Source organism: Aquarana catesbeiana, linkage group LG05 (genome assembly GCF_042186555.1).
Source record: "Aquarana catesbeiana isolate 2022-GZ linkage group LG05, ASM4218655v1, whole genome shotgun sequence".
In the NCBI taxonomy this organism is placed as follows: Eukaryota; Metazoa; Chordata; class Amphibia; order Anura; family Ranidae; genus Aquarana; species Aquarana catesbeiana.
This window is the reverse complement of record NC_133328.1, coordinates 510,864,774-510,889,663: the sequence shown is the minus strand read 5'-3', so window position 1 is coordinate 510,889,663 and position 24,890 is coordinate 510,864,774. Positions and strand designations below refer to the sequence as shown.

At 42.9% G+C, this 24,890-nt stretch overlaps 1 protein-coding gene across 4 annotated transcripts in view; it reads right to left on the bottom strand.

Moving 5' to 3' along the window:
• Window positions 1–24,890, bottom strand: part of RP1 (RP1 axonemal microtubule associated) — a 580,110-nt gene that overhangs the window by 384,467 nt on the left and 170,753 nt on the right. For all 4 annotated transcript variants that reach the window (XM_073631609.1, XM_073631611.1, XM_073631610.1 and 1 more), the window contains exons 14-16: window positions 21,270–21,446; window positions 7,384–7,596; window positions 3,021–3,198 (exon numbers count right to left, since the gene is read on the bottom strand). In XM_073631609.1, the coding sequence (XP_073487710.1) occupies window positions 3,021–3,198; window positions 7,384–7,596; window positions 21,270–21,446 (568 nt within the window). The remainder of the gene's footprint in view (window positions 1–3,020; window positions 3,199–7,383; window positions 7,597–21,269; window positions 21,447–24,890) is intronic.

The window sequence follows — 24,890 nt, the reverse complement described above, 5'->3', positions numbered from 1 at the left end:
CTCAGCCAGGAGGAGGCTGTGGAATGTGGCAGTCAGGAGGAGGCGGGGATTAGTGTCAGCCAGGAGGAGGCGGGGATTAGTGGCAGCCAGGAGGAGGCGGGGCTAAGTGTCAGCCAAGAGAAGCCTGGGACAAGTCGCAGCCTGACTGAGTCTCAGGTTCCTCCCCTCCACCTGCCATACAAAAGGGCCAGGAAGGCCACTCCCAGTCCTGTGCAGGATTCAGCATACAGGCTGATCCAGGAGGCTTCTGCGTCCCTCAGAGCCTTCCCCAGTCCTGAAGAGGCCTTTGCCTGCATGGCTGCCACCAAATTGCAGGGCATGCAGGAGGGCCAACGCAAGATCTCTGAGGACCTGATTTATAAAGTCCTACGTAAGAGGGAGAGTGGGGAACTGACACACAAGACGGATGTCATTGAGATCGACGATGCTCCTCCTCCTCCTCCTCCTGCTGCCACAACTCCACCACCACAGCCAAAGGCTGGAAGGAAGCGTGGAAGGAAGACCAAAGAGTGATTGCCCTGGGTTCAGTCTGGTCTGACAAAAGCTGCAGTCTCTCGTATGACCACAGCCTGGGGACACAGATGTCATCTGCTGCTTTCCGGATCTCTGGGACTTCTGGACCAGACTGCCCTCCCTTAGATAAGGACTCCTCAGGCCACCAATTTTGCTTTTAAATAATTGCTGTCTGCCCTGGGGGTCCAAGGCTTTGCCCACTTCTGCAGTTTCTCCAGCGTTGCCTCCCTCTTTGTTTATAGTTGTGACCCCTTAATAAAATATTTTTAGGTAAATTCTACTCTCCTGTGTGTGTTTTCATCCAAAAAGGACAGTTTGTTGGTGACGATTCAGGTACATTTCTAACATAAAATGTGAAATTAACAAGAGACAACAACAACAAACAATCTCCTACAGATTAAATAGAACAACATATCAATGGTGTTGTGGGAACTTGTCACAAAAAACACACAAACATTTTCGGGAGTACAAATCAAAATCACCAAAAAAAAAAAATTAAAAAAGAGAAACACAAAAAAAGATTCTACATTAAAGTCAAAAAAATAAAAAAAATATGTTGTCAGATGTGAGAAATCAAAATATATTGAGGGAATCCCGATAAATAGTAACGAAAGAAGTTTGTGAGAAGTGTGTGTGAATATGAGCAGCAAAACTACTTAATTCTTGTCACATTATAAAGAAGAAGAGAGTGCGCTGTATTAAACCATTTTGAACATTGCAGCGTGACGAAAGTGCTGTATCCATTGCGAACGCTAAGTTTACCAGAACGAGCTGTCCCGTGTCGGAATTTCTTCTGAGCATGCGTGGCACTTTGTGCGTCGGAACAGGCCACACACGGTCGGAATTGACGCGATCGGATTTTGTTGTCGGAAAATTTTATCTCCTGCTGTCCAACTTTGTATGTCGGAAAATCCGATGGAAAATGTCCGATGGAGCCCACACACGGTCGGAATTTCCGACAACACGCTCCGATCGGACAATGTCCATCAGAAAATCCGACCGTGTGTACGGGGCATAACAGATGTAAGAGCAGCAAAAGATGGACTCTGAATGTTTTCAGTGGCAGGAACCATAAATTATTATTCTTTTGCTGCAATGCTCTCTGGTAATATTAAATGTCTATAAATAAATAAATAATAATCTCCAATAAATACCGATTGATCAAATAAATATACATACATGTATTAAGAAACCAATGTGTCAGTGATATCAATATCTAAGTGCCAAGTGCAAGTGCAAACAAAAGTCATTAAATGCACAATGTCAAAGTGCAATTTCATGATAAAAAGATCCCCAATAGACGCTGTATCCAGTGAAGAAATGTGTGACAAGAAGACTTCCACCATGATTCTCCTTTGGGCACACTCTCACCTTCTAGATATGACCCCCACTACAAAGGTCATATTATCATCTGGTGAAAACATTCAGGCTTCTATTGCATTGTTGAACCTCATAGGAGTCTCTCTCTCTCTTCCACAAAACCTCCACTTTTTGATTCAAACACTCAGGTGTTATGGGGTCCAAAAAAACAAAACTGGCATAGTGCTCACTGCTGGCCTGCATATCACTCTCTATCCAGGATCGCTGTGAACCACACATGGCTTTGGGCATAATTCAAGGCGATTCTGGAGAGAGTCATGTGTAAGCAGCAGCACAGCTATATTTTAAAGAGATATGCATTTCCTTTCATTCTTTACATAAGTGCTATTTTTGCTGTCTTCAATAAAAATTTTTTACAGTGAGCACTATGCCAGTTTTGTTTCTCTTGGGTGAATGTTCAACCCCATATCACCTGAACCATTGAAGAGTGTTTGATTCAATAAGTGGAGGTTTTATGGAGGAGAAAGAGACTCCTATGTGCAGTTCAGCAAGGTAATAACCTTTGTAGTGGGGGTCCTATCTAGAAGCTGAGAGTGTTCTCAAAGGAGAATCACGATGGGGGTCTTTTTTTCGCACATTTCTTCACTAGATACTACATTTATGGTGGACTTTTTTTGTCATTGTGCGTTTAATGACTCTTGTTTTCACTCACACTTAGCACTTTGATATTGATATTTATGACACATTGGTCTATCAACACATCATTGAACGCTGTGCATTCAGTGAGACAATGCAAAGTGTTTTCTGAATGGGGCCTTTGCTGAGCAAGCAACCGCAGCAGGGCAGATGTTTGCCATGGGATCTCCAAGCAGGTGCCTGCAGTGATTTCCAGCTTCCACGGGGATCCCACAGGAATAGCACATACATACTTACATTGGTCCAAGCTCTATCAATTTAACTATGTAGAAATTGCTATACCTAAACTTCAGCTTTAAAAAGCCTGCTATTTACAGAGCTCAACAGCTTAAGCTTAGATTTGCTCACACATCTGAGTGTGTAAAAACAAACCTAAAACAAACTTAAATTATATCATCATCTGTGCAATGAACATTTACCATACACAGGATCTTCATTATAATTAATAACACATCTATATTGCTCAGCCATTTATTTGATGCAATACATACATTTGATGACCTTGGGGTACAATAAAATATTCTTCTCTCCTGTATGAATCACTGGTTTTACAAGTCCATTGGGCATCAGTCCAAAGTATATTCCTTTATTTCTTACAGATTCCAGAGTCACTGACCCATGTTCATAGTTTTTTGCAACTTTGAAATGGCAGTATTCATCCCCTGTGCCCTGTAATAAAACTGCTGGTTAGACACTTGCAACAATAAGCAGGGTTGCTTTAAAGCACTGGCAGACCCAAGGCAAATATTTTAACAGTAGGCTGTGATTTACATTTTTAATAGGAAAGGATCTAGAGGTGACTGTAGCCATATTAGTGCATTTGCAACAAAAACAAATGAATACTGTATGTGATACTTTTCTCACTTGCAGTAACATTCAGGACAAGCTTTTGGGGCTTTTCCTTCTTCTCAGTCCAAACCCCCCCGAAAGCTTGTTCTGAATATTGAACTGTTAGAGCCCTTTCACACTGACAGCGTGGCCACGTTAGCGGTAAAGCGCCGCTAGTTTTAGCAGCGTTTTACCACCGCTTTAGAGGCGCTTTTTGGCTGCTAGCAGGGCACTTTTAACCCCTGCTAGCGGCTGAATAAAGGGTTAAAAGCGCTCGCAAAGTGCTGCTGTTGAGGTGCTTTGCAGGCACTACGGCGGTGCTGCCCATTGATTTCAAAGTGCAGGGGCTCTTTAGGAGCGGTGTATACACCGCTCCTAAAGCGCCCCAAAGATGCTGCTTGCAGGACTTGCAGGACCAGCACAGCGCACCAGTGTGAAAGCACTCGGACTTTCACACTGGGACTGCAGATGAGGCATTTTCAGGCACTTTACAGGTGCCATTTTTATCAGTAAAGCGCCTGAAAAACGCCTCCAGTGTGGAAGGGGTCTAAGTGCAAATAAAAGTATTATGGCGAGTACCTTAATAGAAAAGAAGGAAATACAGATTTTGACAATGGTACCTATCATTAAAATAGAAGTTCAGTCAAAATCTATCTAAGGCAGGCCATACACGGAGTGAATTTCTTTCCTGCAGCCATGGGTTGCAGGAGAGAAATTTGCTCAATTCCCCCATCAACACAGAGTTGATGATCGATCAACTTGGTACATTCAGCCTGCCCACTAATGGTTAAAATCTTGGCCGCTTCCTGCTGATCGAACCGTCTATTCTATCTACCCTGTGAAAGAAAAGATGCTTATGCTTACCTATTATGAAGCCGCTCCATGAGTCACTACATGATCTCTTCAGCAGCGGCTTCAGTGAAGAGGAGAGTTTGCTGACAATACCTGCAATGCCTATGCAGTGACATCACCCATAGAATTACTATGGGGCATCCATTGTCGGCTGCCCTTCCTCTACACTGGAGCCGTTCATGTAAGTGGACTGGAGCAGCTTTAGAATAGGTAAGTATCTTCCTATAGGTAAGTACATCTTCCTATACACGGTAGATAGAATAGTCTTAGAATGGGGGTGGGAATAGGCTTAGCCTTAGATAGATTTTGACTGAACATACATTTTAAAGTGTATCAAAAGCCAAAAGTTTTGTTTTATTATTTATAGAATGATGAGGGGTTAGAACCCTTGGCAAGTTTTTATTGTTGTCCCTGCTAGGGAGATTTACTCTCTCTATTGATCTTGTTGACCATTGTCACTGGGACTGAAATAGAAGGAAAATCTAAAGTTCTGAGATCTTACACACACATCTTATGCCGCGTACACACGATCGGACTTTCTGGCATACTTGGTCCGGCAGACTTTTCGACGGACTTTGTCCACCAGGTGCGCCGGACTTAAAAACGGACGGACTTGCCCACACACGACCGGACTTTCCGGCGGGCTAGTTCCGCCCGTCTTTCCAACGGACTTTCGACAGAGTTACGGCGAACTTTCAGAATGAACGGACTTGCCCACACACGGACAAGTCCGTACATTTTGAACGTGACTCAGGTACGACGGGACTAGAAAAGGAAGTCAATCTTGCTGCTTTTATCGGTGAGATTGACACCTTGCGGACTTTCGCCAGAGTTACGGCGGACTTTCAGAATGAACGGACTTGCCCACACACGGACAAGTCCGTTCATTTTGAACGTGACTCAGGTACGACGGGACTAGAAAAGGAAGTCAATCTTGCCGCTTTTATCGGCACGATTGACACCTTGCGAGCCCCGTCGCGGGTCATGCCAGGCCCTTAGGTCTGGTATGGATTTTAAAGGGAACCCCCTACGGCGTGGGGTCCCCCCTAAAATCCATACCAGACCCTGATCCGAGCACGCAGCCCGGCCGGTCAGGAAAGGGGGTGGTGACGAGCGAGCCCCCCCCTCCTGAACCGTACCAGGCCGCATGCCCTCAACATGGGGGGTGGGTGCTTTGGGGGATGGGGCGCCCTGCGGGGCCCCCCCACCCCAGAGCACCTTGTCCCCATGTTGATGAGGACAAGGGCCTCTTCCCGACAACCCTGGCCGTTGGTTGTCGGGGTCTGGGGGCGGGGGGCTTATCGGAATCCTGGAGCCCCCTATAATAAGAGGGTCCCCAGATCCCGGCCCCCCACCCTATGTGAATGAGTATGGGGTACATGGTACCCCTACCCATTCACCTAGGGAAAAATTGTCAATAATAAAACACACTACACAGGTTTTTAAAATTACTTATTTATTTACATTTTAGGGGGCGTGGTCAACATCACCCGGTGACCACGCCCCCGAAAACGTCGCAGTCCCAGCATCCCCAGGGACTGTGACATCATAAGGGGGCGGGGTCTCCGCCTATATAAGTCACAGCAGAGCGCTCAGAGAGCAGTCCAGCCGGAGAGAGCGTCGTGTCAACAACTGCAGAAGAGAAGAGGGAAGAAGACAAGAAGCCCAGAAGTCCGGACCTCCGCTGGCAAAAGAGCAGCATGGAGACAGCGGAGGAGCCGGCAGAAGAACTGGAACACCGGGAGAAGAGGCCAGAGAGAGCGGAGAAGAACCAACCGGACGCTGAGAGAAGAGGAACCAGAGGGACCCCCGAAGCTGGAAGAAGACCCCCGAAGCTGGAAGAAGACCCCCGAAGCCGGAGGAAGACCCCCGAAGCCAGAGGAAGACCCCCCGGAGCTATTTAATAAATTATTTTAAAAACCTGTGTAGTGTGTTTTATTATTGACACTTTTTCCCTAGGTGCATGGGTAGGGGTACATAGGGTGGGGGGCCGGGATCTGGTGGCCCTCCTATTATAGGGGGCTCCCGGATTCCGATAAGCCCCCCGCCCGGAGACCCCGACAACCAACGGCTAGGGTTGTGGGGAAGAGGCCCTTGTCCTCATCAACATGGGGACAAGGTGCTCTGGGGTGGGAGGGCCCGCAGGGCACCCCCTCCCCCAAAGCACCCACCCCCATGTTGAGGGCATGCGGCCTGGTACGGTTCAGGAGGGGGGGGGGCAGCTCGCTCGTCCCCACCCCCCTTCCTGACCGGCCGGGTTGCATGCTCGGATCGGGGTCTGGTATGGATTTAAGGGGGGACCCCACGCCGTTTTTCTGGCGTAGGGGGTTCCCTTTAAAATCCATGCCAGACCTAAGGGCCTGGTATGCCCTGCACTCACCACAATAGGAAAATTTGTTTTTCCTATTGCAGCGAGCACGAAATGCAATACCCTACCCTTGCGTCGTATCTGGTCCGTTGGACCAGCATACAGACTAGCGGGCTTTCCGTCGGACAGCACACAGACGAGCGGACTTTCTGTCAGAAACTGAGTCCGACGGAAAGATTTAAAACATGTTTCAAATCTAGGTCTGGCGGACTTTTGGGAAAAAGTCAGCCGGAAAAGTCCGCCGGGGCATACACACGGTCGGATTGTCCGGCGGACTCTGGTCCGCCGGACCAAGTATGCCGGAGAGTCCGCTCGTGTGTACGTGGCATTACATACACATTCTGTTCTGTCTTCAGTATAGAAAGTGAAGGGAAATTTCTTGAAATTGAAACTGAAATGCGATAGATGGCTAAAGAAAATCTGACAGAGGTTTTCCCCGTTGCTACTCTATCCAAAATGTAAAAAGCAGCTTTTGATATAATTTAACACACTGTAACATTAAAAAATGAAATCATATATTTATTAATCCAACAGAGTTTATAAAATTTTGTAAGTCAAGACTTTCGTCTTAAAACTAAAATCCTTATCTACAAAAGTTCAGGATCTTCAAACTGATGCATAGAAATGACTTACATAGAAATCAAAATTCTTCACTCACTTACTACTCTATCCAAAATTTAAAAAAACAGCTTTTTATATAATTTAACACACTGTAACAATAAATTAAGTAATATGTTTATTAATCTTAATATTAATATTAATTAATTAAAGGATCTTCAAACTGAAGCATAGACAAAAATGCTTACCTCTCCATCACATTTGCCATTCTTTATTTGTAGGTACATTCTGGGCCATGTTACACTTTCAAACATACACACTGCAGAACCAATTTTGTGGACTCTCCAATATGATTCCACGTTCTGTTTTCCAGTTCCACTGCAGGACCCATCACGTCTCAGACACAATGCCTGGCTCCAGTTTGTGGTGAGGAGTATGATAGCACCGCTGTGGAAAATTCCCTGAAACGCAAACATAAACATATCTACTGATTCTAAGTGTAAATTATGTCATTCTCATTTCTCTTTCACAAAGAAAACCATTCTTAAGTGTACTGATCTAAATTATTTTTCAGTGACATGAACCTCATTTTTTAAGAAAACTATCTTGTCCCTTCTGCTTGAATTCCATTTTTCTGATTTATCTGGGAAGTTTGAACTATTGGACTAAAATGTCCAGGGGAACCTCTTGGGTGTGAGGAGTTGGCAGTCTTGCTACTTGCCTGTTACTGTCGAATGTTCCAATGATAGGTTGAATGTTACCTGTCCCTGGCATGTCTGTTCTAGCTTTATCCAGCTGCCCCCCGCTTGCACAAAGTCTAAGGACTGAAGAAACACAGAGAAGACACAGAACCGGCACTTTGGATTACTTAAGGACTGGTGAAGAGCAAAAAACAAAGTTTCTCTGTGGTTGGGATCCATTACAGTCAGGCTATAGATGATGGGCACATGAGACTGTCAGCGCCTAGTTTCCATTTATGCAAAAAAAGATACAAGTAGTAGGGGACTTTTGATGCGCTTAAATAACAATAATATGAACAAATGTTCATTAAAACCATCAATTAATTTATTGCAACTGCAATAATATTCATAAGAAAACCAATAACCATGGTCTCATTCGTCAGTGGCATGATTGGAATAACATTTGCCATGCTACAATGATGTTAGCACTCACGTGTTTTGCCAGATACACGGCTTCTTCTGGAGTTTTTGTAGTGTGAAGAACTAATCACTAAAACAGAATAATCTCATTCAGGGAAGGGGAACCCTTTACTCCTAAATTGGGGTATTAATGCCTGCCAGCAGAGACATCATAAGAGTGGTAAGAAGGTGACCATAGGAGAGATAAAGGGACCTGGAAAGAAACCATATGTATAGTAAACCACCAGAGGGCACCAAAAGACCTTGCCTCTGCTAGTGAGGTTGTGAAAGGTATAAGGTTTGGCAGGTGTATGTGAATGGCTTCCATGTGGGTTCGGCAAAAATAGTTTCCATTTATGGTAACTGTCTAAATGTAATCTGTTCTGACCTTGAAAGGGATAACATTACATGTATGACTTTGGGCTGGATAGAAAGGCTGATTTCTGAGACTACATGTGTACCATGATATCCCGTACATCATCAGTTTTCAAGCATGCATACTGTTTCTGGACATTTTTACAATTCTGGGGCTTTATCTATTGTACCAGCTAGGAGGACTTTTGTTTTGGGGGGTTTCAATTCTCAGTGTCAGGCATGTGACGTCTCGTGCTCCTGAGACACTACTGACGATGACACTGACTGATAATCTCCATTTAACATCTTATGCCAGAACTCCCCAGGCTCTGGTAAGTAGTGCTTGTAGCTGTGTTTGGTTGGAGCTTTTCTGTGGGGTCCATTGGGTGGAGGTTTCGACATATCCTCCATTTTGATGCTGGCCATTTGTTCTTTTCTATAGGAAGTTCTCACACAGTCTTTTTCCTTCTTATAAGGCAAAGTTTGAAATGTGAGCCAAAAAGTGTTTTTATTCCAATGGGAAAACTTTGTAGAGTCGGTATAAGTAAGGTGTTTTCTTGTAAGTATATAATACCTATAGATGCACTGTATGGGGAAAATATATAGTGGTCTTGGGCTATCGATAAGCTATACATATAGGTAGTTTTATTTTTAGAACATATTGACTGTAAATGCATATTTTCTTTTTGACTTAATAGTTCATTCTCTTGTTCAGTTCTGTGCACTTTTTTTTCTTTTTTTTTCTATGTAAGAAGTAATACGTCATTTCTGATTATGCTCATTATTATTATTTTAGAATACATTAACCAGTTCACAAACACCCCATAGCAGATTTATTGCTGCCGGCATATACGTGATTCTGCACTTCCGGGTTTGGGTGCACGCGCGTGCCTCCCATTGGCTCGCTCCCGCTGTGATTTTACACAGCGGGAGCTGATTATCAGGTCCCGCTGACCCAATTTCTGCCGGGACATGCCAATCGTTCGTTACCCTGACAGAATGACGGTCTGTCTATGTAAACAAGGCCGACTGTCATTCTGTGAGCACAGAAGACATAGATCCTGTGTTTCTGTGAAGCAGGAACACCGGTCTATATCTTCTAGTAGTAAAAGCACCTCCCCCACATATTTTTGTATGATTTTAGCACTGATCCCTGTAGTAGTGTCACTGGTCCCCAAAATAGTGTCAGTTAGGTGTCTGATTTGTCCGCAGCAATATTGCAATCCCGCTATAAGTCGCTGATTGCCGCCATTACTAGTAAACAAGAAAAAAATCCCATAGTTTGTAGACACCATAACTTTTGCGCAAAGCAATCAATATACACTTATTGGGATTTTTTTTATCAAAACATGCAGCAGAAGACATGCTGGCCTAAATTCATGCCCCAGTAGAAGGACAATGGTCCGAAACATGTCGGTTTGCTAATGCCTACAGATGCCCTGCTATCACGCGATTTTATTCTATTTTGTTGGATTTTTTTATGATCACGTTTTATATATTATAGTGCATTGCCCAGCACTTTTTTAGCTTTCTAATAAAAGCTTTTCCTAAAGGATTCATGCCCTATGTGGAGAATTTTTTATTCTTGTCTCCTTTCATGAATGGGACTTTGTTGAGCTTTAACCAGTTCTCTTGGCTTACACCTTCCATCTGAGTAAGACGTCCGGATTGATTGGGAACCCCTATATTACCGAACGGTGATGGTCGTCTTGGATGTGACTCCACATCGGGATCTCTTAAGCCAGATATCCTTGGGATGGTTGGATCCCTCAAGCCTGTAAGACACTCCACCGTACGGTGACTGTGTCCATCTTTTCCGGTAAGGATATTCATTGCTACCGCTTGCTGTCTCCATTTGAAACCTAGAAGATCTACACGCAAAGTGTCTCCTTATACAGAATTGGTTCCAACCTTCACCCTATGTGGAGCTTTGACACCACTTTTATCTATGAACCCCCTTGCATTTACGAACTGATACACTATTCAATTCATTTATGGACTTTTTTATTCACCTATATGTTAGAGGTTCACCATTGATATACATAACCCAATAGATATAGGTTATGTTTCTAGCACTTTTTCACAGTCACATGTTGAAAACGTTATTGCACATTTCAGCGCTGCATGTGTCCCATTTATATTCATTTGTGATATTCCAAGATCAATACGCATTTTCAGGAATACTTTCGTTTATATTTATATTTGTAATTTTATCGTATCTACTGTATTCCAGATGTGTATTTTTTAGGTTATAGTATTATTGAATTTTTATATATAAACATTTTTTTTTTTTTTTGTATCAATTTTTCTATATTTATTTTAAATATTTTTTTTTTTATATATTTATTTTAATATTTTTATTTAAATTTATTTTAATATTTTTATTTAAACACATATCTGTGAGTTTCCTATTACAGAGCAATAAAGGTTACAGGTCCCTTTAAGGGTTTTATAGGATCCCACAATGATGATTGTGCTGTATTACTGATGCGAGAAACATACTTAATTCTCAGTACGATTTTAAACAAAATTTTTTATATATATTTTTTATTGTTATATATTATGCCATTAGATTAGTACATTTGTAGTTTTTGATGTTCCATATATTAATCGCTAGTGCAATTACCATTATTTGTGGTGTGCGATGTGGTGTCTACTCTGATGTGTGGCTCTGTCCTGGATTAGGATTATTCTTATGTAGATAGGGTTAACACCGCTTACTATAGCTTTTCATTTCCTGCTTTTTCCTAAATATCAAGGCCGGCATACAGCGTCATTTGCTGTTGTTTTTACATAGCTGGAGCCTAACACTAGGATGTCAGCGATCCCAGGCAAAATGGCCGCTGTTGGAGCCGAACACTAGGATGTCAGCGGTCCCAGGCAAAATGGCCGCTGTGACAGTATAAATTACACATGGAGCGCCCGTCCTATTAGATCCCCCAGATGAAGGCACGTATACCCTGTGCCGAAGACGCGTAGGGGAGGGGCAGGATGGAGCTTTCTACACACAGACAGGCAGAGGATTGTACACCGCACCGCACACCACAGGATTCATCTGTATTGCATACTTTGGATAGGATGGTGCACTGACGCACCCAAGCATTGTGAGTACCCTCCTGGAGGGATTGTTTTTATGGCTTTTCAAATAAATTCCTGGTGGTATTATGCTATGAGTCTCCTTTCTTTTATATATGTCACCATTTGAGCGTGGTACAGATCATCACCAGCAGACCCTGTATGAGCCCTGGAGTGGCTCTAATGCGTGTTTTGACACTGTTTAGCCACTGTGTCACACGCTCTAAGGTGAGCGCATTATCCATTGGGGGTCACTGGAGAGCACTGCAGCTTGCCATAACGTGCACATCTCTTAAGAAGAGCATGAGGAATATTTAGCACTTTTTCATAAATACAAGCATGAGGAATGCCTGCTATTTGTTTGGACACTATTGTGCACTTTGATTTATATACTCTTGTGAATGGTTTGGACTGAGATATATTCATTTGTATGAATTGGTTTCGGACACTTTATTTATCAAGTAGCACTTATATATTTTTGTTAATTATTTAAAGGATTTTTTTCTTTTCTTTCTCACTTTTTTTTTTTTTTTTGCATGTTGCTTGTTACCATTTATTCATATATTCAATTGTGGATTTTAGTCACTTTCTTCACAGGCGTTTGACACTGTTTGTAATTTTCAATATTGTATAGATTTATTATATTCTTTGTTCACGTATTTATAGCCTTTAGCGCATGCACATATATTTATTTTATTTTGGATCCCTCAAGCCTGTAAGACACTCCACCGTACGGTGACTGTGTCCATCTTTTCCGGTAAGGATATTCATTGCTACCGCTTGCTGTCTCCATTTGAAACCTAGAAGATCTACACGCAAAGTGTCTCCTTATACAGAATTGGTTCCAACCTTCACCCTATGTGGAGCTTTGACACCACTTTTATCTATGAACCCCCTTGCATTTACGAACTGATACACTATTCAATTCATTTATGGACTTTTTTATTCACCTATATGTTAGAGGTTCACCATTGATATACATAACCCAATAGATATAGGTTATGTTTCTAGCACTTTTTCACAGTCACATGTTGAAAACGTTATTGCACATTTCAGCGCTGCATGTGTCCCATTTATATTCATTTGTACACTGCTTACCACATTGTTACATGCTGGCAGCTATCACTTGCACATCCCTGGAATAGCGCAATTATTGATTGGTTTATTGATTCCTAAATTTATGAAGAAATTAGATTTTTTACATTTTTTATTGGATATGTTTTAGAGCAGAAAGTAAAAAATATTGGGTTTTTTTTCAAAATTATCGGTCGTTCTTTCTAGCGCAAAAAATAAAACACGCAGAGGTGATCAAATACCACCAAAAGAAAGCTCCATTTATGGAGAAAAAAAGACATACATTATATTTGGGTACAGTGTTGCGTGACCGCGCAATTGTCAGTTAAAGCGACATAGTACCATACTGTAAAAAATGGTCTGGTCAGGAAGGGGGGCAAACCTAACGAAGCTGAAGTGGTTAATAGGTTACTACCACACTCAGGATGAAAGATAATAACACATACTGACTATTTTAACCTGATCCTGAAGAACATGCAAAATGTATTAACAAATTTACAGTGGGAAAATAGTGCTATAATTACTTATATTGTACTTATAATATAGGGTATTGGTGGTAATAAATGGATGAGCTGTGACATCCATCTAACTAGCATCTAACTATATGTATTAAAGTGGTTCTAAAGGCTAAATGGTAATACCTTCATGAATTCTATGCATGAAGGTAAAAAACCTTCTGTGTGCTGCTCCCCCCACAGCCCCCCCAATACTTACCTGACCCCCCTCTCAATCCAATGTGCATGGGAGCCTCGGCTGTCCCAGACTTCATTGTCTGAGACACAGCAGTGGAGCCATTGGCTCCCACTGCTGTCAATCACAACCAGAGAGCCAATGAGGAGAGAGCAGGGGTTGGGGCCAAGCCACAGCTCTATCTGTCTTATGGACAGATAGAGCTGGGCCCGTGAGCGAACATGCACCAGTGCCCCCATAGCAAGCGGCTTGCTATTGGGGGCACTGGTCAAGGGGGAGGATCGGTGGGGGACCCGAGAAGACGAGGATCGGGATGCTCTGTGTCAAACCATTGCACAGAGCAGGTAAGTATGACACGTTTGTTATTTAAAAAACAAAAAACAACAACCTTTAATATCACTTTAAGTAATTGTTTTATTATATATTATATGTGATATATCTTTTGTATCAATAAATTAAATATTTTTGTATGTTTGGACTTTTTTGTATATTAATTCCAAAGTACTATCTTTTAAAGTCCTACTCAGTATCAGCATTAATGCCTAAAATTAAGAATGACAGAACTTTAAAGAACATTATACTCAATAATACCGCTATTACGCAAAACATTGGCTAAAGGATACTGAGAGATCTGTTGAGGGTTTTACTCAATGAGAAAGCGTACATAATTAACCACTTCAGCCCCGGAAGGATTTACCCCCTTCCTGACCAGAGCACTTTTTACAATTTGGCACTGCGTCGCTTTAACTGCTAATTGCGCGGTCATGCAATGCTGTAACCAAACGAAATTTGCGTCCTTTTCTTCCCACAAATAGAGCTTTCTTTTGATGGTATTTGATCACCTCTGCCGTTTTTATTTTTTGCGCTATACACGGAAAAAGACCGAAAATTTTGAAAAAAAATGATATTTTCTACTTTTTGTTCTAAAAAAAATCCAATAAACTCAATTTTAGTCATACATTTAGGCCAAAATGTATTTGGCCACATGTCTTTGGTAAAAAAAATGTCAATAAGTGTATATTTATTGGTTTGCGCAAAAGTTATAGCGCCTACAAACTAGGGTACATTTTCTGGAATTTACACAGTCTTTAATTTATGACTGCCTATGTCATTTCTTGAGGTGCTAAAATGACAGGGCAGTACAAAACCCCCACAAATGACCCCATTTTGGAAAGTAGACACCCCAAGGAAATTGCTGAGAGGCATGTTGAGCCCATTGAATATTCATTTTTTTTGTCCCAAGTGATTGAATAATGAAAAAAAAAAAAAAAAAAAAACAAAATTACAAAAAGTTGTCACTAAATGATATATTGCTCACACAGGCCATGGGCCTATGTGGAATTGCACCCCAAAATACATTTAGCTGCTTCTCCTGAGTATGGGGATACCACATGTGTGGGACTTTTTGGGAGCCTAGCCGCATACGGGGCCCCGAAAACCAATCACTGCCTTCAGGATTTCTAAGGGCGTACATTTTTGATTTTACTCCTCACTACCTATCACAGTTTTGAAGGCCATAAAATGCCCAGATGGCACAAACCCCCCCCAAATGACCCCATTTTGGAAAGTAGACACCCCAAGCTATTTGCTGAGAGGCATGTTGAGTCCATGGAATATTTTATATTTTGACACAAGTTGCGGGAAAGTGACAATTTATTTTATTTTTTTTTTTTTTTTTGCACAAAGTTGTCACTAAATGATATATTGCTCACACAGGTCATGGGCATATGTGGAATTGGACCCCAAAATACATTTAGCTGCTTCTCCTGAGTATGGGGATACCACATGTGTGGGACTTTTTGGGAGCCTAGCCGCGTACGGGACCCCGAAAACCAATCACCGCCTTCAGGATTTCTAAGGGTGTACATTTTTGATTTCACTCTTCACTGCCTATCACAGTTTCGGAGGCCATGGAATGCCCAGGTGGCACAAAACCCCCCCAAATGACCCCATTTTGGAAAGTAGACACCCCAAGCTATTTGCTGAGAGGCATGGTGAGTATTTTGCAGCTCTCATTTGTTTTTGAAAATGAAGAAAGACAAAAAAAAAAATTTTTTTTTTCTTTTTTTAATTTTCAAAACTTTGTGACAAAAAGTGAGGTCTGCAAAATACTCACTATACCTCTCAGCAAATAGCTTGGGGTGTCTACTTTCCAAAATGGGGTCATTTGGGGGGGGGTTTGTGCCACCTGGGCATTCCATGGCCTCCGAGACTGTGATAGGCAGTGAAGAGTGAAATCAAAAATTTACGCCCTTAGAAAGCCTGAAGGCGGTGCTTGGTTTTCGGGGTCCCATACGTGGCTAGGCTCCCAAAAAGTCTCACACATGTGGTATCCCCGTACTCAGGAGAAGCAACAGAATGTATTTTGGGGTGTAATTTCACATATTCCCATGGCATGTTTGAGCAATATATCATTTAGTGACAACTTTGTGCAAAAAAAAAAAAAAATAATAATAATTTGTCTCTTTCCCGCAACTTGTGTCACAATATAAAATATTCCATGGACTCGACATGCCTCTCAGCAAATAGCTTGGGGTGTCTACTTTCCAAAATGGGGTCATTTGGGGGGGTTTGAACTGTCCTGGCATTTTATGCACAACATTTAGAAGCTTATGTCACACATCACCCACTCTTCTAACCACTTGAAGACAAAGCCCTTTCTGACACTTTTTGATTACATGAAAAAATTATTTTTTTTTGCAAGAAAATTACTTTGAACCCCCACACATTATATATTTTTTTAAAGCAAATGCCCTACAGATTAAAATGGTGGGTGTTTAATTTTTTTTTTTCACACAGTATTTGCGCAGCGATTTTTCAAACGCATTTTTTGGGGAAAAAACACACTTTTTTACATTTTAATGCACTAAAACACACTATATTGCCCAAATGTTTGATGAAATAAAAAAGATGATCTTAGGCCGAGTACATGGATACCAAACATGACATGCTTTACAACTGTGCACAAACGTGCAGTGACAACAAAATAAATACATTTTTAAAAGCCTTTAAAAGCCTTTACAGGTTACCACTTTAGATTTACAGAGGAGGTCTACTGCTAAAATTACTGCCCTCGATCTGACCGTCGCGGTGATACCTCACATGCATGGTGCAATTGCTGTTTACATTTGACGCCAGACCGACGCTTGCGTTCGCCTTAGCGCGAGAGCAGGGGGGACAGGGGTGCTTTTTTTTTTTTTTTTTTTTTTTCTTTATTATTTTTTTGCTTTTTTATCTTATTTTAAAACTGTTCCTTTCATTTTTTTTTTTTTTTAATCATTTTTATTGTTATCTCAGGGAATGTAAATATCCCCTATGATAGCAATAGGTAGTGACAGGTACTCTTTTTTGAAAAAATTGGGGTCTATTAGACCCTAGATTTCTCCTCTGCCCTCAAAGCATCTGACCACACCAAGATCGGTGTGATAAAATGCTTCCCCAATTTCCCAATGGCGCTATTTACATCCGGCGAAATCTAAGTCATAAAATGCTCGTAGCTTCCGGTTTCTTAGGCCATAGAGATGTTTGGAGCCACTCTGGTCTCTGATCAGGTCTATGGTCAGCTGGCTGAATCACCGGCTGCATTCTCAGGTTCCCTGTTGAGACAGGAGAGCCAGAGAAAAACACGGAAGACGGTGGGGGGGGGGGGGGCATTCTCTCCCACTGCTTGTAAAAGCAGTCTAGAGGCTAATTAGCCGCTAGGATTGCTTCTACATGAAAGCCGACCGCTGGCTGAAAAGAATGATACCAAGATGATACCTAAACCTGCAAGCATCATTCTGGTATAACCACTCAAAGTCGTGAATGCTGTACTCAGACAAAAATATGGTTAACAATAAAGCACAGTAAACGGTAAAGTATAAAAAATTGCAGACCTGAAAAGCAAACATGATAAAACATAATAACAATAAAACATTGCAGAATAGAATACAGTAAAAAAGAGCAGAACAATAGAGAGAATAGAGAGAGAGAGAATAGAGAGAGAACAATAAAACGACAACTATTATTTTTTATTTTATATTTTTGTTTGTGTTTTTTTTTTTTTTTTTTCACTTTTTTTGTAACTGTAACTTTTATAACTGTAACCGGTTCCAGGTTCGGGTCTCTCAAAATGCGATGGCATCTTGGGAGACCCTGTGAAAGTGTGTCCTAGTCTGTGCAATGCTGTACCCTACGCTAATACTCAGCTAGTGAATGGTAGCGTTCAAAACATTCACCAATGCAAAGACCAGGATTGTCAGGACAGGAGGGACAATAATAGCGGGTGTCACGTCTATATCCGCGCTTGCTGCAGACACAACATCTTTTTTGGGGGGGTTCGCTGGGTAGGGGTACTCGGGAGGACATAAAAATGCCTCTCATGCAGCCGACTGCATTTGGTTGGGGATGTGAATGGGGGAAGTACGGGCGCTGCAGAAGCGGTAGGTTCCCAATTAGGATTGGCGAATGCAGCAGGAAGGGCATTATGGGCACGACGGGCCTGTGTTTGTCTTTTTGGTGGCAGCCGGACACTACTTGTGCTTGCCACCTCACCAGCTTGAACTGCACTTATGGGACTCGCCACGTCACCAAGTGTTACTGCAGTGCTGGTTTGACTATGACCGGGGTGTACTAGGCCGCTGGCGCTTGCCAGTTCACCAAAACGCTACCAAAAAAACTGTTAACGATCGCAGGGATCAGGCCTGACTCTGCGAACGCTGCAGTTATGCATTTAGTGTTTTGTAAGTGACAGTGATCGATCGATACTGCACTTGGGTGGGCTGGGCTGGGCCGGGCGGAGGGGCAAAACGCAGGTGCTAGCAGGTATCTGGGCTGATCCCGCTAACACTGCGTTTTTGGGAACCCTAAACTGCTGGGGACGCTAGTATAGATCTGATCGGATCAGATATTGATCAGTTCAGATACTATACCACTAAGGGAGGTGTACAGTGCGTGCGTGGGTGTTAGCGCTACTGGCACTAACCTGACGCTGCCTGGGGCTGGTGCTTGCCAGTTCACCAAAACGCTACAAAAAAAACTGTTAGCGATCGCAGGGATCAGGCCTGACTCTGCGAACGCTGCAGTTATGCGTTTAGTGTTTTGTAAGTGACAGTGATCGATCGATACTGCACTTGGGTGGGCTGGGCTGGGCCGGGCGGAGGGGTAAAACGCAGTTGCTAGCAGGTATCTGGGCTGATCCCGCTAACACTGCGTTTGTGGGAACCCTAAACTGCTGGGGACGCTAGTATAGATCTGATCGGATCAGATATTGATGCGTTCAGATACTATACCACTAAGGGAGGTGTACGGTGCGTGGGTGTTAGCGGTACTGGCACTAACCTGACGCTGCCTGGGGCTGGTGCTTGCCATTTCACCAAAATGCTACCAAAAAAACTGTTAGCGATCGCAGGGATCAGGCCTGACTCAGCGAACGCTGCAGTTATGCGTTTAGTGTTTTGTAAGTGACAGTGATCGATCGATACTGCACTTGGGTGGGCTGGGCCGAGCTGGGCGGAGGGGCAAAACGCAGGTGCTAGCAGGTATCTGGGCTGATCCCGCTAACACTGTGTTTTTGGGAACCCTAAACTGCTGGGGACGCCAGTATAGATCTGATCAGATCAGATATTGATGCGATCAGATACTATACCACTAAGGGAGGCGTATGCTGCGTGCGTGGGTGTTAGCGGTACTGGCGCTAATCTGACCCTGCCTGGGGCGACGCATATCACCGCCGGGCGATCAGGGGGCTAAATCTTTATTCGGTAATAAACGGCGGGTTCCCTGACACTATAAAAAATAAACAAACTAACCAGCGTCACCCGTAACGGTTATACAGTGATCAGTGGTGAAAGGGTTAACTAGGGGGCAATCAAGGGGTTAAAACATTTATTAGATAGTATATGGGGGTCCCTGTCGCTATAAAACTCTGACGGCGAACCTAAATATTTACGTCCCTAAGTAGCATCACCAGCGACACTAATACAGCGATCAGAAAAATGATCGCTTAGCGACACTGGTGACAGGGGGTGATCAAGGGGTTAAAACTTTATTAGGGGGGGTTAGGGGGGTACCCTAGACCTACAGGGGGCCTAACACTCACTGCCCTGACACTGTAACTGTCACAAACTGACACCAATACAGTAATCAGAAAAAAAAAAAAAAAAAAAAAAACTGCTGGTGTCAGTTTGTGACAGGGGGGGGGGGGGTGATTGGGGGGGGATCGGGGGGCGATCGGGGGGGGGATCGGGGTGTTTAGTGTGCCTGGCATGTTCTACTGTGTGTGTAGTGTTGGTGCACTTACATTGCAGTCTTCTCTCCTCGGCCCGGAACGGAAAATACCGAGCCGAGGAGAGATGACATCATTTCCTCTGCCTCTGTGTACAATACAGAGGCAGGGAAATGATCCCATTGGCTGAGAGCGATCGCGAGGGGGGGGCCACGAATGGATGGCCTCCCCCTCACCTCCGATCGCCGGGGGAGATTTGCCGACCGCCGCAGGCACCGGGGGGGGGTCCGATCGGACCCCCCACCCGCGGGCAGGCAAGGACGTACATATACGTCCTTTTGCCTGCCCGTGCCGCTCTGTCGACGTATATAGTCGTGCGGCGGTCGGCAAGTGGTTAAAGTGAATGTAAACCCGATTCATGAAATTTGACCTAGGCACATATATCTGTAGTGTTTACTTATCTCTCTCCAAAGCACTAAGTCCTGTGTCTTTCTGCTGTTTTGTTCCTCTGTTATCAGCATGATAACTCCTGACAAGTTCTTCTGACACTTGAGATAAAACCAGCCTGAAATTTGTGTCATAGTTTCATATAGTTACACCAACCTGTGTGTGTGCGCATTTATGTCAATATTACATTGTATATCCCTGTATGTTTTAGTCGTTTAGGTGCTAAGTTTTTTTGAAATTATCTATGCTTCCTGCTGAAACCATTGCTTGTGGAAGAGAATTCCACATTCTTACCGCTCTTAAAGTAAAGAACCCTTTACGCAGTTTCCGGTTAAATTGATTTTATCCCATTTAGTAAATCTATTGTGTGTGATGTGAACACTATTAAATTTTGCTGCAGGTAGAGTTTATTGCACTTTCACTGCACCTTTACTGCACATTATTTCTCCACCTTATACTCGTGAAGAGTATATATGTATATATATTAACATTTTTGAACACATTATTTATAGTAGCGCGAAGGCTTCTTTATCTATTATCCCATTTAGTATCTTCTAGCAAGGAGCATAGTATCTTCTAGTGTCGGGGTAGGTGCTATAAATAGATTAGCAGACAGATGGTCTATTCACAGTACAGCTCTGCACATTCCTTCCTTCCTCTGCCTATGTGGAGTGGGGGGGTGTGCCCTTTCCTCCAATCAGCTGTCACACAGTGTATGCCAAGAATCCACTCCTACTGCTGAATGAGGAAGTAAAAATTCTAACACGATGTTAGAATTCTAAAGAACATAGCAAGCTGAAGACAGCAGATATACATGTAAAACTTATGTAGGGAGATTTGTTTAATCTCTGTGTATCATCTGAGGCTGTTCACTTCAATGGGTATAGGAGAGGATTTACATCCACTTTAAGTACACATTTCCAAAGGTTCCTCTGCAGTAAATTAAATGTATATGTATTTTTTTTTAGCAATAAACCAACATATGTAGATAAATCATTATCATTATTTAGTAATTGCATCTATTGTTGTTCTGCCCAAAAACTATTTTTTAAGTGAGGAATTAAGTTTAATGAGGTATGAGATATGTGAACTAAGTGCAAGGTATTCTAAAAAAAGAAACGAACATCCAAGTTATACAAACAATTTTCACCTTGACGTGCACCGCAAATTCTTTGCAAATGTCAGCATAGCCTGTAGTGTTGTCATCTGCAGGTTCACCATCACTGTTAAAGGAAATGGTCATTCCTGGCATTCTAGTAGATTCCAAAGTTACACATCTGTTTAACTGAATATGAACCAGCAGCTCACATAGAACACCGTTGTTTTCCTGTATAAAAACACAGCATAAGACAATGTTAACGCTCCAATTTAGGTAATGTACAAAGCATTTTTTCAGTGCATGCATATTTTAAGATATTATTAAAGTATTTATCGGAAAGTATTTTGAATATCTTTGAGTCCACAGGCACATAGATATTTGCAAGTATAAAATATGCCTAGTGTAAAAAACTCCAGGGAACCTGTTTGTGGGGAATATAGCCAGCCATAGAAGTGAATAGCTACATGCTCTTTCGTTCAGAAATGTAACAAACATTGGGGTTGATTTACTAAAACTGAAGAGTGCAAAATTTGGTGCAGCTCTGCATAGAAACCAATCAGCTTCCAGGTTTTTTTGTCAAAGTTTAATTGAACAAGCTGAAGTTGAAGCTGATTGGCTACCATGCACAGCTACACCATATTTTGCACTCTCCAGTTTTAGTAAAGCAACCTCATTGTATGCACATGCACAGCATTTACACAAGTACAGGAGAGTATAGTCATTCACTTCTGTGGTCAGCTGTATGTCCTACCTACTGCTCCCTGGGAGCAGGAAAACACGGTGATTTTTACGCTAGGCATATTTAAAGTGGATCTTTACTGCATCTGAGCACCACAAACCGCACTATATAATTCATTTTTAATATTCTAAGCAAACTACGCATATCAATCCATGTCTCTAAACATTATTTTGTTGAAAAATTATTTTACAAAACAACCCCAGGCATTTATGGCCATGGCCATCTTGATTAAGGGCAAATGATTAATGTAGCATTTACTTCCTGGAATCCATCTTCCCTTATCTCAAGCATTCATGCAGGAGAGTTTTCTTAGCAAAGAAAATCCCTCTTCCTCTCCTCCCCTCCTGAAGACTCCTGGGATATATACCATCATTTGCCAAGGTAAGAAACCAGGAAGTAAGTGAAGAAATGTAAAAAATATAAAAAATGTAAAAAAAAAAAAGTTTCAAACAAATAAATATGATATACTTTCCTATCTATTTATTAATGCTGGCATTATAAGGATTAAAAATAATTAATGTTAGCACTTCCGGTTTCCGGCGCTACATATGATGGAGTTAGGAACAGCAGCTCCGGGCCCAGCAGCATAAAAATCCAGCTTTACACAGCCCGCGGATGGTAAATGACCCTCTGTCACCCTCACATCTTCTCCGGGAATAGCAGGGATGGACAGATTTGTTGCAACCATTGCAACCACAGCCACCTGTCCGGAGCTCTCCCTGGCAGGCACGCACACTCATCCAATATGGCAGACACTGTAGTGCTTCCTCTCACAACGGACACAGTACACCCCATAACCACAGTGCCTCTCCCCCCAGAGTAGCAGTATGCAGGGCTGGCACAAGCAGTAGCAGCCCTCCTATCCCCCACCATAATGGCTGCAGGAATCAGACAGCTCAGAAAAGAGCTAGGAGACCACGCCAAAAAGGCTTTCTGAATTGGAGCACAGGGTATCAGACTTGGAGGATGAAGTGCAAAACTGATTTACATCTGAAAAACAGTCAAAACAAGCACAGCAGTTCATTCTAGACAAATTGGACGACCTGGAAAACTGTTAAAGACAGATTAGCACCCATCATGCCTTCCCTCATTCATCCATCACAGGCGGGTTTAACCCAGGGGAGGTCTGCCATGTCGAATATTAGGAAAGTCCTTACAGTTTTGGAAATGACTAGGGCCAACCCCTCCAGCGAGACCACCATAATCACACTCAAAGCCGAAAAGGCATTTGACAATGTCAGCATTCATTGGTTAGGCTTGGTTCTGTCGAGATTTGGTTTCATAGGCCCATTCCTGCATCTCATTCACGCCATGTATTCTGCCCCATCCACTAATGTAATTGCAGCGGGTCTCATTTCCAACAATATATATGTCTCCACAAAGGTACTCGACGAGGGTGTCCCCTCTCGCCCCTGCTGTTCAATCTGGAACTCGAACCCCTCTCCCGTTATCTACTCTTCCACTCCAAACTAGATGGGGTTAAGGTAGGCCCTCAGGAACTACGTACTACCCTGTTTGGGGACAACATCTTTATCTTTACATCAAACCCTTACTCTTTACTCTTTTCTGGGCCTGCTCAGGTTTGAGTATCAATTTCTCTAAAAGCAAAGTATTACCCCTTTTCCAAGTGCCCCCCCCCTCCCCCAATGGGTGGCTTACTCGATCTTTCCAATCGACGAAAATCACATCACATACTTGGTCTGTTTCCCAAAACTCCTCTACCCTCTACAGACAATCCCGTACTATTAAAACATAAAGATCTTCAGAGACTACAGAAAGCCTTATTCACCTTCCTATGGAGGGGTCACAAACCTAGAATATCTATCCAAAAACTCTACCTTCCCAAACATGAAGGAGGTATCAATTTACGCAACATCCTGTCTTTTGAGAGTGGGGTTAGACTGGACAATACAGGCTTCCAGATACTCTCATTTCGAGCTGGAATCCCAGATGGCAGTCCCGTGTGGTCTGAAACATAACCTTCTCATTCAAGAGATTGGGAAGAAACTGGGACTGTTTCCCCTTCTTTCCCGACACCTTCCTATTCTTGGCCACCCTCTATTTCCACAGGCGTGGCAACATGCAGCATTCTCCAAATGGGCCTCAAATTGTTTGGTCAAGTTTGCACAACTATTTGATGTTTCCTTAATCAAACCCCTCCCCTCTCCTCAAATTATGCAACTGTTTAAGCTACCCACTTTGTGGTGATTATATATCGCGCTTGAGACTTGCGCTTTAAATTTCCCTCTTGGATATCTTCTTGGATCGGCACTGACACAAAGTCGCTGACCTTTACAAACTCTTGAACTCCCTTTTCATAAAACCGGTCCATTCCAGCACCTCCATTTTTGGAACAAGGACTTGCAATCCGTGAAGACACTAGACTACATCCTGGCTGGCTAAAACACTACGTGTGCATTTATCACGAATGTGTTCTGACAGGAACATCAACTAAAATCCTGCACCGGGCATACATCCCTCACCTGACATCCAAAGATCTCCCAGATCGTCATAATTGCCCTTTATGCAATGACCACAAGCCATCCCTACTCCACAGGCTCTGGTCTTGCCTCTCATTTTGGGACCAAGTAGAGTTTTTTGTGGCGACAAACACCGGGCTACACCCTCACAAGGACATCTACCCCCTACTTTTTGGATCCCTAGAAGCCTCCTGCCAGGACCTACTGAGATCACAAATCAAAATAAACACAACAAGGCATGGCTCTCCACATGCTACATAGCTGCTAGGAGAGCAATTCTCAAGCAGTGTACATCTTCCTTCCCTCCTAAGATTTAAATGCTGACTTGCTGAGTCTCCTAATTTTAAGCGATCTCCCAAACACCAAGGAGGTTTTCAAGTTTACCATCACATCCCCCTAGGTTGGACACCACGGACCCATCTCTGACTTCTCAAAGCCCAAACCTTTGCAACC